Source organism: Haliaeetus leucocephalus, unplaced genomic scaffold, assembly GCF_000737465.1.
Source record: "Haliaeetus leucocephalus isolate CR32 unplaced genomic scaffold, Haliaeetus_leucocephalus-4.0 Scaffold212, whole genome shotgun sequence".
NCBI classification, from domain to species: domain Eukaryota; kingdom Metazoa; phylum Chordata; class Aves; order Accipitriformes; family Accipitridae; genus Haliaeetus; species Haliaeetus leucocephalus.
In genome coordinates this window covers 830,496-848,865 of record NW_010972648.1, presented here as the reverse complement: position 1 = coordinate 848,865, position 18,370 = coordinate 830,496, and the positions used below count along the sequence as shown (strand labels likewise).

General features: G+C 44.1%; 1 protein-coding gene across 2 annotated transcripts in view; it reads right to left on the bottom strand.

Annotated features, from left to right (window-relative positions):
* MAPKAP1 (mitogen-activated protein kinase associated protein 1) overlaps positions 1-18,370 on the bottom strand; it is a 98,710-nt gene that overhangs the window by 22,214 nt on the left and 58,126 nt on the right. The window contains exon 8 of one of the 2 annotated variants that reach the window (XM_010566474.1): positions 6,410-6,517. The exons of the other annotated variant lie outside the window; for it this stretch is intronic. Within the exon in view, the coding sequence (XP_010564776.1) occupies positions 6,410-6,517 (108 nt within the window). The remainder of the gene's footprint in view (positions 1-6,409; positions 6,518-18,370) is intronic. 2 annotated transcript variants of the gene reach the window in all.

Below are 18,370 nucleotides of genomic sequence, written 5' to 3'. Positions count from 1 at the left end.
CCGATGGAAACCAGTGAAATGCCCCTTCAGCGTCCCCCGGTCACCCAGCCAGCCCTGTCCCTGCAGCACGCGGTCACAACGGCACGCTGCGCTGAGGTATGAGCCGCGGCACGGCGCGGTTACACCCGAGCATCCCTCTGCCCGCAGGGGAGTTAGGGGCTGGGGACAGAGAAGGACCCCCCGAGACAGCAACACGGCACGAACCCCAGCAGCGCAGGGGGGGTCACTGCTGGGAGCGGGGAGAGGAACCTTGAGCCTGTGCACCCCCGTCTGCAGGGAGGTCGTTAGCGCTGCCCCTAACGAAGCCCCGCTCTGGGGCTCAGAGAAGCTGCCTCCTCCCAGCGCCCGCTGCGTCGTGACGGTGGGCAACGAGACCCTCGCCTCTGTGCCAGGGGCAGCACTCCGTCCAGCCGGGTTTTAACTACAGCGTTATACGTAAAGACGGGTTAGCACTGACAAACTGAATCGGTAGCGGTAAGAAATTCGGAAATAACACAAAGAACGGCAACATATTAACCTCATCCCTGCATCTCCTGCAAAACGTTCTTAAAATACTTCATACGGATCAAGACCCACCCGACGCTCCCCAGGGACTGCTGCCTTTGTGTTCCCAGTCCCCCCGCCTGCCCTCAAACCGCTCCAACCTCACCGTCCACACTGAGTTACCAGCAAAGTGGGGACTCTACGTGTCGACTTTACACGGCTATTATGAAGCCCAGTCTTCTCGAATTTCACACACCCAAATTAAAAGTATTAGAAAGAAAATTAGCAGCCTGCCAGATCATATGCCAGGGGGAAAAACTGTCACTGTAACTAAAAACGTGCCCACCTTGTCAGCGTCTAAACTGCAGGAGCAGCCAAACAGTGGGATTTTGCTCTGGAAGCCTTTCAGATCCTCCGCGTATCAGTAACCTCTGCCGACTTTGTTTTATGAAGCTTTGTGAATGGATTCAGGTTTACAGAATTTCTACAGTTGCTGCTCTTGGGAGAGCAGCCAGGAACTCCACCATCAAAACAGATCATCTGTCTAAAGATGGCAAGACACGCGGACCCCTGAGGGTGCATTGGATAATAGCAGTAATATCAGTAACAACAGAGAGAAATGCCCTGCAGGGAAAAACCTGACTGCAGAACTTGGCATATTGCTCTTACCCCGCAGCTCTGCGAGGATGTCTGCGAGACTGCCGGCGTTCAGCAGCGGAGGGAAGAGCCATCTCCACCAGCTGATTGGGGGAAAAATCATAAAAATATTTTCCACATGCAAGCAGCTGTGAATAAACCTGTCAAATATTTACAGGCCTGTCAGGGTATTTGTAATGGAGATCACAGCATGGCTTTTGAATGTAAAAGCTTCTGCTTGGGAAGACAATCAAGTAAAGTGGATGCTCCAGGTCTATTATTTAGCCCAAGAGCCGACCCAGCAATATGGCTCTGCTGGCAGAGAGACCGCTCCGTCCTGGGAGGAACAGATTCCTATTCCAGAAACAAACTCCTTCACATAACAACATGGAGACTCAGTTTGCAATGACCTCTGTATTTTTTTCCTTATAGTCTGCCTAATTAAGATTTGCTTTGTGGAAGAAAAAGTGAAAAAAGCTGAAGTCAGGCGTGGGATGAACAAGGCACAAGATAAGAACCTGCATGAAGCACAAAGCACAGCTACGAGGGAGGCATTTCCCTTAGCCCAGGAAAGGGGTTTAATTATTGGAGACATAGGGTAGGAAAATCCATGACCGGAACAGGAAAAGAACGGCCGAGGGGAAACCCGTGCTTCTGCCCCGCTGTCCCCAAGCCAGGGACCGAGCAACGCGTGGCACAGCTGAACAGGGAGTCTCTTCATTTTCCGGCATCCTGGCACTGCCACGACTGGTGCCAACCCTCCCGCACTACCCTCGGGGCACGTGCGTGCGGGCAGGATGAAGGTGGCGCGGGCAGGAGGAGGGTGGCGCGGGCAGCGACGAGGGTGGCGCGGGCAGCTGCCCGCAGGGGCAGAGCAGATGCCTGCTGCCTGCACGGCCGGCTGGCTCGCCCTGCGCCGGCGGCCACGGCTTCGGCGCTACCCTGGGCAGTACCAGGATAACTTGAGACCAACCTCCCACCACCTTTAACCAGCTCTACTCGTTATCATTGCTTCTGCTCAGCAGCGACTGGAGGCACCCTGGCAGAGCAGCGCCCTGCTGTGCTCGGGGCTGTGCAGACACCGTGTAGGCTGCCCCACGCTGCTGAACTTCAAGCACAATGTAGGTTAAAATGAAGTTAGGTCCGGTTCAGTGGAGAGCGCAGGCAGTCTGTGTTTGCAGACTCCATCTCCTGGACAGAACTGCAGACGCTGCGCGGCTGATGACGTTCTCACCGAAATGTTTTTCAATGCCTAAAACCAAAGCCACTGTGTGAGAACGCGTGGTGCTGGATGGAGATCCCATACAGAAGCGTATGCATTCCATGCAGCTACGTGTCTTTTCTTTATCCATCTGATTCTTAACAACTCTCCCGTCTCAGTCCTCATCAGAGGAAGGACCTCCTGGCCAGTCAGACTGCTCTCCATCTCTGCTCAGACTGCTTGTGCAGCAGAACCATACAAACCATTAAACCACAGCCCCCTACTTTTAAAAAACACCAGAGTTGTGTTTTCTGCCCACAGAAGCTGAATGAAAAGCAAAAATGGTATCAAGGGCTACATACTTCTACTCTTTAAGATGGCCACTGTGGTGAAGCACTATGGTATTTCGGAAGTCACAGTCATGGCACTAGTTCGCAGTCTCTAGATTTCATGGTCACCCAGAAAATCGACATATTTCCCAGTCTGGAAACAACAGTTGAAGACCTTTACTCTGTTGTTGGGGTTTTTTTGCTTTGTTCTGTTTCATTTTTTAAAAAACAGATTCAGTATAGAGATAGTATTTTTGTTCTAGTACTTGAACTACTGTGAAATACAGAGTTATATTTGTAACTCAGTCCAATCTCCTCATAGAAAAATCTTGATTTTCAAATGAGACAAACAGTAATGAAACAACAGGCACCAGAAGCACAACTCTGAAAATAAGTAAGAAGCTAAAATAAGGAGCCTTATCCAAAAGGGACTCCTGTAAGCACTAGAGGACATATAAAAATGACATATTAGTAATATCAGAATATTGAAATGCTGTATGTAGCCTATTAAAGAGCAAGTGAACCTGTATTTCCTCGATAAAACAACAAAATATAAAGTTAACTGCATTGCAAAAATGTCCCTTATTACTTTAATGTACTAGTATATTGCTTAATGAAAGTTCTTAATTGTAATACAATTAATTACATACACAGAGTCCCCAATTACATTTTCCAATAAGACATGGGCTTTGGTACAGGTCTAAAGGCACTAAACCAATTTTAATATATTAAGACCAATTTCCCTTGAATACTAATTACTATCTAATGATAAAATGAGAAAGAGGAACTTTCCAGAAGTAAGATGGTAAGAATAAAACTAAATTAGCCATGAACAGTTTGCTACTACACATAAAAGCATTTCACATTACAAAGTGCAGGCTTTTAGTTTAAAGATAAATCTTTGTGCGAGTTAAAAAGTTCTGCATACTGGAAACAGTTTATTAGTTTGAATGCTATTAGTAAATGTTGGATAGATAGGGGATTTCTCCATACATATTTCTTAATAATGGATAGTTTTCTGTTTCATTTAATACCCTGAAATATAAACTTTCTATTTGCCCAAAGGAAACTGGCAGCTATTTTACTAGCAGATGTTTGGCATCATACACATATATATATATATTTATAAATGAATATGAGACTATGAAGAGCACATTTACAAATAATAGCTGTTATAACAGAGTTTTTCCTGACTGGCATATCCAAGCTAGAAGTATTTCAAATAAAAACAAAATGCACAAAATGAATATTTCATTTTGATGTTAGGATTTTCAAGCTATTATTTTATTAATAGTGCAAAACTGTCAATATTTCTATCCTAATGCCACACCAATAGATAGCTCCTTAAGCACTACAAAATCCAATTTCTTACTGTGTATTAGGGGAACCAGGCTATGTACAATGCATGAATTATGACTGATCTTATATACTGTATTGTCCTTGAACATCCATGTGTGTAGAGAGTTAACTGCATGGGTGTTTCATATATATCCCCAAGCAGGGACAATGGAAGATCACTTTAAATTCACCCACATTTTGGGGGAGAAACTATAAGCAGAAGATTTCTCCTGCATTCCTTATTCAAGTTTGGTACCAATTCAGAAAACATTCAGTAATAGCACAGCAGAAAAGAGACAGAATTCATGTAAGCATTTATTATTTTGCCTAGATTACTGTCAGCCTTGAACAAACTAAAACAGTGACCTGCTCTTGAACTCTACGGAGTCCAAGTGTCTGTTTTGCCTTCACTTTTCCATGTTCCAGGTGCTGGCTGACAAACACGAAATGGGACAAAAAGCCACCACCTACCGATGTGATGCCACCGCAGCAGAGGAGGATGGCAGCTGCAGCAGCACTGGGAGCACGGGGAGCCCTTGGGGTCCAGCCCAGGGTGTTTCCCATTACAGGGAAATCACCACCCTAGCAAGGGGCTCCAGATCACCCTCTTAGATGGGCACCATCAATTTGCTTAACGAGGGCCAGGAGAGCTCACGAATTAAGTGTACTTTTAACATGACAGCCTCAGGGATCTATCCTACGCCTTCCCACCTTCTGTTCTGCTGAGGAGCTTGCTTCTGTGTCCCTTCGCCGAGGAGGGAAGAGTAGCAGTTGCTGCACAAGGACTTCAGGGAAAGGGAAAAGTGTTCCCTCAACATTACGACTGATGTTTATTTTGGGACAAGGCCCCTGAGGCTCTCCTGGAGCATTTGCTACTTACTGGTGCAGAGTAGACCAAATGCCTCCTGCTAAACCACTTACAAACTTAGGACAGATTTACTATTAAAGTAATGGCGCAACCTGCACCTCGTCACTCATGACAGCTAAGAGCATCAGTAGATATAGCTACAAGCAACAGCATGGATTTCTCCATGATGATGAAAATACGTTAAAAATGCAGTATATACAATATACTTTTACTTACAGAGCCTGGATAAAAAATTGTTATTTTTAATCAAAATGTGCAAAACCCATGAAAGTATGACTATTACGTATCTTTTCATAGATTAAAAATTGATACAAAAATAATAGCTGGGATGCAGACGTCAGGGAATTCTGGCTTGTGGAAGAGTGCAACTTGATTAGTGAGGTTAAAATCGCTCCATTTCCTCATGCACAGCACCCCTGCTACCTTCTGTGCATTCTCTCCTACAGTTTCTTAGAATCATTTAATCAAGAAATGAACCAGGAGCATCAAGAATATTTTGGGAGCAAGTCCCACTCTACAGAGAACGGCAGCCAAAACTGCAAGTGCTTAATCTCAGCTCCAGCACTGATGTACCACCAGAGAGCTCGTGGCAGCTGCATCTCACCTCTGCTATGCCTTAAATGTCTACTGCTTGCCACTGGAATTAGGAGGTACTTCAGGGATGCTCTGCTGTCATTCTAGGATAAAATATGAAATGCTATAGCCAAAAAGCACAAATGGAAAGGTCTAATCTTTGTAAAGAAAGAAAAAAACTCTTCTACTACTTGAAACAGGCTCTTACTATGATTGTTTGCAGCAAACACTCTGAGCATGGTCTTGGCTGAGAGCATGAATGCTACTGGGTTCCTCATTAGTACAATCAACATTTTTGCAGCTGAATTAAAATGGAATGACAAAAACCCCAAAACTGAGAGCATGACTGTTGGAAAGGATGAAGGACAGACCAAAATGCTATGGAGGACAAACACAAATCAATGTTAAATGTTTTTTTTTAAAGTTTCATATAATTCATTCTAAAGAAATAAATCAGGAAATAATATTAGCACCATTAAAACAGTAACAGAATAAAAGTATTTGAGCATAGCCGGAGAGAAGATTATCTGTCTAGCACTTAAAAAATCATCAAACTGCTCTAGTTATATCTGCATGGTTAATTTCTTTAAATTCTATTAGAAAAAAATCAGTGCCTCTAACAGCTGTATTGACATGGCAAAATATACTGCAGACCAATCACTTTATTCACTAAGCAATGCCTGCAACAGAAAAAGTTTCATATTTCCAGTGTTTTTCAGGGTTGGTCATAACTTTACAGAGCAGAGTTTAACAGAAAAAGATTAATCATGAAGTGATAAACAGGATGCAGACTATTTACTAGAAGGTATGAAATCCATCATTTCCCTCTGGAATATTGTTTTGGCACAACTGAGAAGTGCCTTGGGAAAGAGAGTCTCGACAAAACTTACTTGCCCAGACAGTACAGCTTGTATTCCAAAATACATAACTTATGTGAGTTTAAGCAATTTACAAGAGCAAAAGTGAAAAGGGGAAACATACTGTTCTCCCGGACAAGGCAGAATTCCAAAGTGCTCTGGCTCTCCAAGGTACAGTCTAAATCTACTGGGACATTAGGTTCACTCTGCTTCTCCAGCCGATACTGAGGACCTGAAACATAAAGTAACTTGTAAAATCATCTGTTTTCTAACAAAGTGATGGCTTATCACGTTCAACTAACATGAGATTACTTGTAGCCTAGAAGTAAGGCAGGTAGATGTTTATGTTTCAAAGCTCTTTGCCAAAGGGAAGGGCCCTATCATAGAAAGGTGGAGGATGGCGTGCAAGGAAACAACACGTTCCAGTCATCTTCCGCTGTCTAACAACGCTAGCTGACAAACTCTTGTCCGACATTTCTTGTATTATTCCTACACCAGATGAGCCTGTATTAAATACCCTGCCCATGCCACAAGACAGGGGTATTGCCAGTTGTAAGAAATATCTACTCAGGCCTTGGCGTATATCTGTGTTGTATTATTTGGGCATCCTTCCTGATGTGAAAAAGCACAGTGTGTTTGCTCCCCTTTGCTCTGCCCTCTCTGTGGCTCTTCACAGACTGAAGACAGGCTGCTGTGAACGTTACCCCGGCTGCTGTTTGCGGGGGACGGAGCCCCTTCCCGCGCTGCCCGGGGCTGCGGCACACCGCAGCCCAGCCCCACGAGTGGTACCTGCACAGAGCACTGAGAAGAACCTGGGAAGGAAAGCAGCCCTTCTTTTATGAATTGTGTTTTGTCATGAAAATCAGCTCCATGACACCCAGTTTGGCTATTTCTACCGCTGCCAATGGTGCATTTCTCAAAAGGCTGCACTTCTGAAGTGCGGGGTAAGGACCTCCTTACCCATCAGCAGCGATCGGCACTGCTTTCCAGGCTGAGCTGGGACAATGTGCCGAGGGCAGTTTGGCATCACCCAACAGTTCAACGGCTGCAAGGAGCAGAAAGGGTCAGAGAGATGGACTTTGTCTTTTTCCAGAGATCTGTACACTGTTAACATTGAACTGCATTCAAACATAAGCACGTACAGATGCTGTTGCTTCAAATAAATTATTTTCATATATATCGCATTTAATTGTAGATCTTCAAGATTCAGGTACCAACTTCCTTCTTCTCAAACCAAATCACTGAAGGAGAGATGATACTACTTAAAAAACTGTTTTCCAACTACAGAAAAATATTACAAGATTGTTTTGACAAAAATTAGGCCACTTTTAAAAAAAAAATCTTTCAGTTTAACGGATCCTTAAGCTATATGCCTTAACTGGAATAAAAAAAGAACACACTAATACAATTCCAGGTGAAACCCCTGTAAGTCCGGTCCAGGCCAGCTGAGAGGGGTGACTCCGGTAAGCCAAACTCCACGTGGGACTCCAGGCAGAAGAAAAGCCACTTCCAAAGGCAGGAGCTAGAGGAGGCAGATGAGCTCCTGTCCTCGCTGCACCCCCAAGCAGCGCAGGGTGGATCTCCACTCCTGCTCACACTGGAGAGCTGAAGTGCACACAAAATTCTCAGCTGTGTAATTCCTGTATAATCAGGTAAAATAACGCTAAACAGATACCTGAAAAAATTTAAGTGATGCAAAGCACCTTTTAAACAGGTCTTAATGTAACTAAAAAACTAGAACTGAAATAACTGAAATCTATTCCCTCTTTATCAGTACTTAAAATATTTCTGAGTGTTTCCTGACTTTGAATTATGATAGTATATGATGAAATATTTAAAACATATAAAAAAATTAAGTATTTTAGCCTCAGATGGCATGCCTAAGAAATGGAATTTGTTAGCCAATTAATTTTAAATTTACTACAGCAGAATTTCAATTACAGCTTCTCATTTCGTCTCCCCAGAAGCCATGTGAAGCGCTCGCTGCATGGCCCAAGCGCGTTCCGCTCCCGAAGTGGAACATTATTTCTCCGTAAAATGGAGCCCCCTTATTCCCGGTGACTCTCAGAGCACGTACAGAACCAGGCTATTTGCAGGCCACAGGAGGAAAGCACAACTGCTCCCTCCCTGCCCAGTGCAATCAGCAACTGCATATGTAGCTGGTCGAAGCATTTACAGAACAAACCGCACTCAAGAAACAGCAGAGATGTCTCATACCAGCACAAACAACAGAAAGGCAAATATATACAGCACCATCATTTCTCCTCTGCCAGCTACTGGAAATGTGATTAAAAATTTAAAATAAATTAAATAAACAGAGGCCTGGCTTGTTAGGCTCAAGCAAAATATACTGTATTGAAACAAATATCAAAGTGGTAAATCAATTTGTATTTAAAAACTGGTGTAGGTTTAAAAACAGAATCAGCAACAGCAAAACCTGTTTGCTTTGTCTGTTGGGAAGAAGTACTTTCCAGAGGTTCCCAAACTACATCCAAATGCTGAATACTACCCCAGCAACAACAAAGCTAGCAGAACTGTTGGTTCCCATCTGAACGTCTGTGTTCTTGGTTCCTGGTACCAAATCCCTAACTCCAAGTGCTCCTACTGCAGACGGGGTCTCTTGCCTCCACCAGAGCCTCAGCCCACGATCACCAGGACCAGGATCTGCTGATGCCAGCGCCCATCGCTGCGTCCCAGCTCCCTGGTTCTTCATTACAGCCCCTCTCTCACCCCCACCCAAAACCATGTAAAATCAGAGCAGAGGAAGAAGTGAAATGAGCCTCTCTCGGAACTATTAACAGTCGGGCAGGCCTCCCTGAGCACGGTGCAGCAAGAGCCGCGGCTCCACTCCCAGCCCCAGCCTCGCCTGGCACCTCCGCAGGTGCCCTCTCGGGTTGATGCACCCAGAACACGTGTGCGATGAGCCAAGCAGATCCATTCCATAAAATGCACTTTTAAGTATTATACCTTCACCTATCCACCAAATCATTTCTATTTGTACAATTTTCTTTCATTCGCTCAGTGCTGCGCGAGAGCTGCTGCAGGGGACTGGCACTGAACCACGCGCTGCGCTCTCTCCAGCGCAGAGAGATGGACGCGCCGCTGGGTTTCTGAGACAGTGGGATGGGGCAAAAGGACAGATGTCAACGCTACCAAAGCCTTAAACTTATCAGAGAATCATGTGCACATGATGACAAGGGGACAAGGTTAAAAGCAGGAGCTTGGCAGCGGTTTACCATCCCTCTGCGTGGATCCAGTTCCACCAGCTGGATCCACTCAAAAGAACAGCATCGCCCACCTCAGAAACAATCCTCATGCTGCTGAACAAGCTTCCCGCCATCCTGCGGAGAGCCATTGATGATCACAACCCTCAACACCACCATGCCAATGTCAAAGGATGATTTTTATCTGGAGCAACTTGAGAGTTCTGTGATCAGGTAAATTATTTTATCCAGTTTGTGTCAAGACTGTATTAATAAAGCAATGAGATAGAGCTACAGATCAGAAACCAAGGCCACCTTTAAAAAGAAAATACTAAGAAATTAATAAAAAAGTGTAAAAGGATTTTTAGAGAGTATGTACTCTTAAATGATGTATTTTAAATATCTGTACACATTTACATGACCTCTACTTCACAACAGATGAAAAAAGTTAGGCTGATTCTGTGGAGGAGTTTTACTGCCAGACTTCTCCTGCAAGTTCAAATGATGTCATTGTAGTAGAAATATTAGGTAATTTAATGGCCTCCGAACAGAATACTGCTCTGGGAATTTCAACAAAATTTCAAGTGGTAATACCAAAGCTGTATTTTATGGATTTCTGTAATCTGATGCAAATGCTCCTCGCAGTTGTAAAACAAACCTTTAAAATCCTGGCACGGACAATGCTGGCCCGCGACCCAAGCAGAGCTCTCCCGCTGACGGCAGGGACGGCTGCTCCAGCACGTCCTGCATCCAGCGGCATCGGGCTGGGGCTGCAGCCCCGGGCTCTCACACAACGCTGCTTGCTGGAGCAAGGGGGGAGAGTAAATCATGTGTATTATGTTCCACCACCGAACTGGGAGCGAGTACGTTAAAATTCAAGTTACCAGGGCAAAATATCCAGAAGACAAAGCTAATGAATGTGAACCCCTCTTCTAGTTCTGGAATTTCGTCACAAATACTTGGAGAGAGAGAAACTGTTGCTGGGTTAAAGCAAGCAGGGCTGGAGAAACAAGCATTCTTGTGTCTGGAGAGGAAGGAGGGAACCAAGGCAGCAGCCTGAAACGAGCCACAAAATGGTGAAAGAGAAGTGGCTATACCTTCAAGCAAACTCTTTTTGTTCAAAAAACAGCAGAGGTTTGTTTGGGGCCCCAGAGGCCGCCCAGGAGAGCCTGAGAGCTCTCTCTGGGCCCCTCCTCCATCAGATCTGGTGGCCTGCGGCATTAGGTCTTCTCCGTTCTTGGGCCGCGCCACTGGCAAAGCGTCCCACACGCAGGAGCGGGTGCCTAAGCCACGTACTGCAAATACGACCAGCAACAGCAGTTTTTCTCTTCTAGACTCATTCTGTGTACCGACAGACCAGCAGCTGTGGAGGAATGGGGCTGGCTTCGACAGACAGACAGAGCTGCTCGCTCCCAGGGCCACGCTCCCCATCCCTGAAGCCTGCGGAGCTGATCCTCCGTAACACACCTCCCTCCCGCTGAAATCCCCATTTAACCGTCCACACCGTGGCTTCTGCCTACAGATATCCACTGTACTTCATTATTTCAAGATACGCCTTTAAACAGAGGAAGGTTTATCAGGAATTAAAAACGAACAAGGAAACAACCCCCAGTACTACAGCCACAGCTTTCCTAGGGCACAATACAAAGGTGCCCCAGGAAGGATCCCACCGCATAATCAAATTAAGCAGCTCTCTTACAAAAGGCGAATGGCCATCCGCATAACAACAAACCAATTCTGTTGCCATTTAAGCTGCAAAGCCTTCAGAATGGGGTTTTGAAAGCATGACCCATCAGTTCTAATTTTTAAAACTTATCCCTTCAGTCAAGACTAGAAAAAGGCCCATTCCAACTTTTATCTTCACTACAAAGTGCTGTTATCTTGGGCTGATGTCAGGAGCTCTATCTCTCTTTCTGCTGACAAGCAGAGACGAGAGAGATAAGATTGGGAACGAATCTCACTTCTCTGAGTAAATAAATAATCAATACTCATCTAAATGTAAATGAGAAAGTATCCCCCTCTGATAACAGGGCTCTTATCAAACAGCCAATTTTCTACAGACATTTGGCCTCAACCAAATCACCATCATTCAGCCCCAGCCTAATGGCTAAAAATCGTAACTAAATTGAACCGATCACCAGAGATCAACTAAGTTCAGCCATGGCTACTACAGGTTCAAATGTTTGGAATGCAATTTTTCCCCCATTAACTTTCAATAGCAATGAAGAATACCACGGTCAGGGGTTGAATCTGCACAATAAACAAACACTAACACTTAAAAAGAGAATGAGGCTTTAAACAAAACCCCAAACAAAACCCATCTCCATCTCCAAACTAGTTAATAGGGTAAAATAAGGATTATAGAAAGACTTACCTCAGTATTTAATGTTTGTGAAGTTGTCAGACCTAAACTAAAAGGACTCGTATAAACAAGAAACCCCAAATAGTTTAAAACTGAACCTATATTTTACAGTGTTAGTCTCTGCAACAAAACACATTGCTACGTCCTATTTATCCCTTATCTTTACCTCCCTCTCAAGAGCTCCTATAATTCTCACAAAAGTCCCACTTCCAGCTATGCTCTTTGTCAGCTGTTTCTGCTCCCTTTATGGTCCATGCATTCGTTCAAAACACTTTTGAATTTCTGATTTCCATAACACTGACCTCCAGAATTTATTGCACTGTATGAGAAAAAGAATTCCCTTTTGTTTCAAAAAGCCATTGCCAAGCTACTGCTTTCGGAGCATGCAGTTCTTGTCTTCTGAACAACCGTGATAAAACCCTCCACCACATGCACTTCATAGACTTCTCTTGTACCCAGTCATGTCTTTTCCAAACTAGAAAAGATCTTCTCTCCTTAGCATCTCCTCTTCATTTCACATGTCTGACCCATTTTTGCACTCATCCATTTCTGTATCTTTTTACTTCTGTATTACCCTTTTTGAGATAAAATATAACAATTAAGATGCAGGCACATAATGATTTATGAACTGGCATAGTAATGCTTTCTGGTTTGTTCTTTACTCCTTTCCCAAATTCTGATGTTCAATTTGTCTTTCTGACTGCTCCTAAGCACTGAGCTGAAGTGTTCAGAGAACTACCCATGATGACTCCAGGATACTTTTCTTGACTGATGGAAGGTAATTAGAGCCCATCATTGTATACATACAGTTACGGCTGCTTTCCACCATGTATATTATTTTGCACTCATTGACACTGAATTCCCTCTCTCATTTTATTGTCCCGTCACTCAGCATTGTGAGATACCTCTGCAGTGCTTCACAGACAGCTTTTATTTGCACTATTCTTACTTCTTTTGTATCAACAGCACATTTTGTCACATCAGCATTCACATCCTTTTCCATGCCCCACATTAACGGAACAATGCAGGTTCTACCAGTTCCAGTGGAACTCCACCAGTAACCTAGTTACTAATAATGGAGGGCCATTATTCCTATTCTTTGTTTCCTGTCTTTTAATCAATTATTAATCCATGTGAGGATCCTCCTTCTCATCCTGTGACAGCTTAATTGCTCTATGAGCCTTTGTCAAATCTTTTTTGGAAATCTAAGCATGCTATATAAAACACATCATCCTTATTCAGATGGTCTCTGACTTCCTCAAAGACTGCTCACCGGTTTCTGAGGCACAACCTGCTCTAAAAAATTATGCCGATTTTTCTCCTCAGTATATTGCATTTGTCCGCATGTCATCTATTAATTCTGCTCTTTGCTACAATTTCATTTTACAATTTTGCAGTTTGCCTGGTAAGGATGCCAAGGTATACTGGCCTCTCCTTGAACTCCTTCAACAAACACTTGCCACCATCCACACCCAAGAGAGCAGCAGATACGAGCAACATATTATTATACATCATGTTTAACAGTACAGCATCTTCGTTATCTGACCTCTACCAAATGTCTTGGTGACTACGGTCTGCTCGTGGTGCTTGGTTACTGTTTGCAGATTAGTTTTAAAGCTCACTCTCCTAGCACAGGTCCTCTGACAACTCTCTACAAAATGCTCTGGCACAAGAACATCGTCAGCCTCCAAACGCCAGACCTGCTGAGGCCTGCAGCAGAAAGGGGTACGCACCCCACCGTACTTCAGCAGAACTGTAAAACTCGTCTGGTTTTGCAGCAGATGAAGACCTGTCCCCGGTGAGCCAGCAAATGCTATGCCAAGAGCTATGAGACAGCCTGCACGTCCATGGTGGTGAAGGATGTCCTATTTTGGCCCGTCACCCAAAACAATTGCCGAAGTTTGTACAGTGCTGTAGGAGGATTTCCCCGTCTCTGTACAGCCAGCCCCATCGCGCTCCCTCGCCCGCCTCTCCCACACGGCCTGGGCTGCGCTCGCACAAGAGCCGGCATCGCTGCATGGGGACGGTGCGGTGCGCCGACCGAGGATGCGTCACACCAACTCGCGCTAACCTGGAGGCGCCGCCGGCATGAGTGCTCCTGCGCATACGGCTGTAATTCTAAAATAACATGTGAAAAATCAGAAATGTACAGGCAGTTAGGCAGTCATCGCCTAATAGCCAAGGCAGTAGATGCCAGAAAGACAGTAAATAAGCAGAAGTGAACATGAGCTATGTTTCAGGCTCTGTCCACATACAGAACTAAGACAGGAAAGTAGTCAAAAGAAAACAGTTGATAAACATTTAATGTTGATGTCTGGGGTACTTTCCTATTTCAGGTTTCTCCTTTCACAAGGATACATGATTTATGGCTTCACTGCTCCAACCCTAGGTTTTGAAAGTGTGATTTCTTTTGAGTTTAAACTATATTTATATTTATTTTTTTGTTATCACTTTTTTATTATTGCTATAGAAAATATTTGCTGGAAATATGTTGCAGCTATTACAAGGTCATAAAAAAGAGGAGGTTTATGTATTTCTATCATTTCAAATAGTCTGTCAGAAAGTATCAGTCGCGCTAAGTGTAAGACTACTGGATTCCAGCTTTCCCTCTGCCAGCACATGGGCAGCATATGGAAGAATTAAAATAGCTCCATGTGGATGCTCCTTGGGTGCTGGCTGGGAGTACACGAACCGAGGCATCGCAGCGTCCTCCGGGAGGTCCTCCCCGGGGCGCAGTCTGCCTCTGGAGAGGCACGGATGAAGACCAGCTTTCCCATCAATGCCGGACACTGACCCTGGGCTAGAAGATGAATACTGGGCAAGGACTATAAACAAAAGAGGACTGAAGAGGGAGAGGGATCGATAACGCTGCGGAGAGCACAGAAACTGGGAACAGAGAGAGGTCTCAGGCCTCCTTCTGTAGGATTTTTCTTAGAACATGACAGAAGGGGCAAGGATTCCATTGTGTGCTTGGCAATGACAATAAAACAACAGAAAATATGTAAACAGTTTGAGAGGAAATAGCTGTAAAGCCAGAATGTTTACATCTCAAATCCTACTACTATGAGGACATCTTAAATCTGTTTATCCGTTAAAAATCCCCAAAGCCCCTCAACACCTCTGAAGTGGAATAAAGATTTTATCATTACAAATGCAAATACTGGTTAATAAATAAAGATATTTAAATAGTGAAAACAAACTTTTAACATTACGCCCAAGCATGAGACTTTTTTTTTAGTCCAATCTGTTTTTTCTTAACTTGCACTGTTGTGACATTACTGAATTTTACATACAGTTATCTGCTGCTCTCCGCAGAAATACAGATGGTTTTTGTAGAAATAAACAGTCATTTATATGAAACAATTGTAAAATAGTTTATGGAAACCAGTGGTGTAATGCATTCAAATAAATGCCAGGACCGGCTGATGGAGAGCCAAGGTGTTAAATCACACTGCTTAAGAATTCAGCTGTGGGAAACAGATAGTAAATCCAGAGTGACAGAATTTCCAGTGATGGCAAAGGTTTCTGACATCTAGTCCAGTACACAAAAACTACAGCAGTTCAAACCCATTTTACTTAACACTACCTTGACAGCCAGTGAAATTAAAGAATTTAGTCAAAAGCCCCTTAAAAAGAAACAAACACTTCATTTATGCATTGCTTTTTTGTAGAATAGAAAACATGCAGCATAACTAGCAGCAAACCAGCCTTTGCAAAATATTAACAGAACTGCTTTATTTAATTGCTACTATAGACTTTCATTCTTTTTGCATTAGCAATATACAGCTCTAAATAAAGCTGAAAGGAGAAAGAAATCATCATGTTTGATCTAGAACGTAAGGTACCTATAGCAGAAATACAATATACAGATTTTTTTTTTTTTTTTTTTTAATCACAAATTTAAGGGACAATGTCAGGGCAAGCAGCTGTACAGGTTACTGGCAGGGCAGTACACACTACAGCTAACACACCCTACGTCCCCTCCACAGCCTGCTACCTAAAAGACGGCACCAGTGTGAACATCCTGCGATCCAAGCTCAGATGGTTATTTGTGATGCAGATCACCTTGAGGTCTCTGTCTTACTGACTTGGATTATGAAGTGGGAAAGGTGCTTTCTATAAGTATCTAATAAGATCTATAAGTAATAGTATTGCAGCAAGGGGCAATACAACCACCCGGACGGGTCCATTACAGGCTTCACAAAAAACTAGCAGGAAGGAGATGGTCCCATGAATGTACCCAGTGTATCAGCAGTGCCTTCCTTCATGAGAGTGGATAAAGTAAACAAAAAAGTCTCTATCATCCAAACACTGAACTGCAGAATTTAAAATGTCACATAAATTACAGCTTTATTACCAATCCAGAAGAACCAATAAAGGTATGATTCCAATACCAACAGCTCTAAAATAGACTCAGTTCAATATTTCACTTTCATTTCAGAGGCCAGGCATGAAAAATTTTCCCAACCATTCGGGCTGATGTCCAGAATCCCATCAGCCCAAACGCACAGGACTAACGAGCTATTTCTATTCTGACAAACTATTCACAAACTTTTTTCCCTGATGAGCTGTTCCACGTACACCAACATCCCCGTCCCCCCGTCACGTCAGTGTCTGCTCAGCATCAGCAGGCTGGTGAGAAAGGGCTTGCTGAAATAAATTATTACTGCTGCAAAACAGAGATGGAGTTTGTAGGCAGAAGGAAATCATTTCAAGCAGCCTCTATCACACCCTCTCCAGCACAGAGGGTCTCACCCTGCACAACACCAATCCTGCTGAGGAAAATCTGCTATGAAAATAACAAGCAGGCAATCCTTCCTCTTTCCCTAACACACATCACAGCAGAGAGCAAGCGAGCATCTGACCCAAACACAGCTCTGGGAACGTGGGGGCAGAGGGTGCTGAGCAGGAGGGCCAAGGAAAGCCACAACCCGGCATCAGCAAGCCCCTCTGAGGAGCAGCCGCAGGACCGGACAGCCAGCTCCTTACCACTGCATGGGACCGCCAAACAAGGAGAAAGCTGGGAAAACTGGGGCTACACATTTACACTTATACCTTTTTTACTGTGTTGCCTCTTTGGTGAAAGGGGGGCAAGCAAGCAGGAGAGTCTTGACCAAGGATCTGCAAATACTGATGTTCTTTTTAATTTAAATCCTGCTAATATAAACAGCTTAATGCAAGGAAAACCAGGATTTCTGAAGTATTTCCAGGTAAAGCCATTCATAACTGGGGGCAGAAGACTCTGCGGGGATGCTATAATTATCCAAAACAAAGCACTGAAAGCCAAAGAAACTCAAAACTACCATTAAGCAGAAAAGCATGCATGTAAACACAAGGAAATACAAATTAATTGGCTTTTCACTGTCACAGATGCTGGGGCTTCCGTCTCTTAAAGAGTCAGAGCAAACATATGCATCGCCTACTCTAACATACTTACTTTTAAATTTAAACTCCTCAGTTACCATCATTCAACGACACTATCAAACTTTAATGACAGTTATTCTAATTGCACTTCATCTCTTAAAAATGCCTTAATCACAGAGCTGTGGTTTTACATAGTTTATCCTCCCAATTCTCCTTTTTAAAAAAAATATATAAATAAATATATAAGCAATAAAAATACACACCACACCCCTTTCCAGCCATTTCTTTTTGTCCTATTCCCCTGCCTGCAAGATGGGGATGAGAAAGCAAAACTCAAGCAAGACCTGCAGTTCCTCCAGCAGCAAGAGCAGCCAAGGAACAGGATTCTCCGTTTCTAGCCGCGCCAGCCCCAACGCCAACACCGCAGGGCCAGCCAGCGGTGCAGCGGGCCGGCCAGCATCAGGAAGGACTTTAATGGTTCTTTCCTGGCCTTAACACCTACAGCCCATTAGTTCCTCCTCTCCCGTGCTTTCCAACACCCCGATAACCCCCACCGTGAACTGGGAGAGCAGGCACCATTCAGAAGATGCTCAGAATTAGCACTTTTCCCTATAGTTTGTTTTTTCCTGCCGCATGCAAGCACCCCCTTGGAAAGGAGACCCACCAGCCCTGCTCCAAAGGGCAGCTGCAGCTCCGGGTGCCTGGGGGGGCCAGGGACAGCCTGCCCTGAGCCGGGCAGGGTCCTGCGGGGGGGCCAGAGATGGGCTCCCCAGCCGACTCCGCTCCTGCCGAGAGCACGGGCTCACAGCAAGGTCCCTTGGGAACTCCCAGCAGCCAGGCATCAGGGTCTTAATCTTCTGATGAAAGGAAAGCATTTATTGACGGACAACAACAAGGAAAATTTTCATTAATGCCGACAGTCATCTCAAGGCAACCAACACGTAAGAGTCCAAGGAGTTTAATCTATTTAGGAACTTACAAGAGTTATATTCTGTTCTGGGGATTATTAGGGATGTTTTTAAAAGTTGCAGTGTTACATTTCTTTAAAGACCTAACTTTCAACAATTTAGAAATTAAAATGGAAGTGTGCACAACAGGAAGCAGATTCCACGTTTGAAATCTAAGGCGTAGTTTCAGGAGAGCCATTCTGCCCATG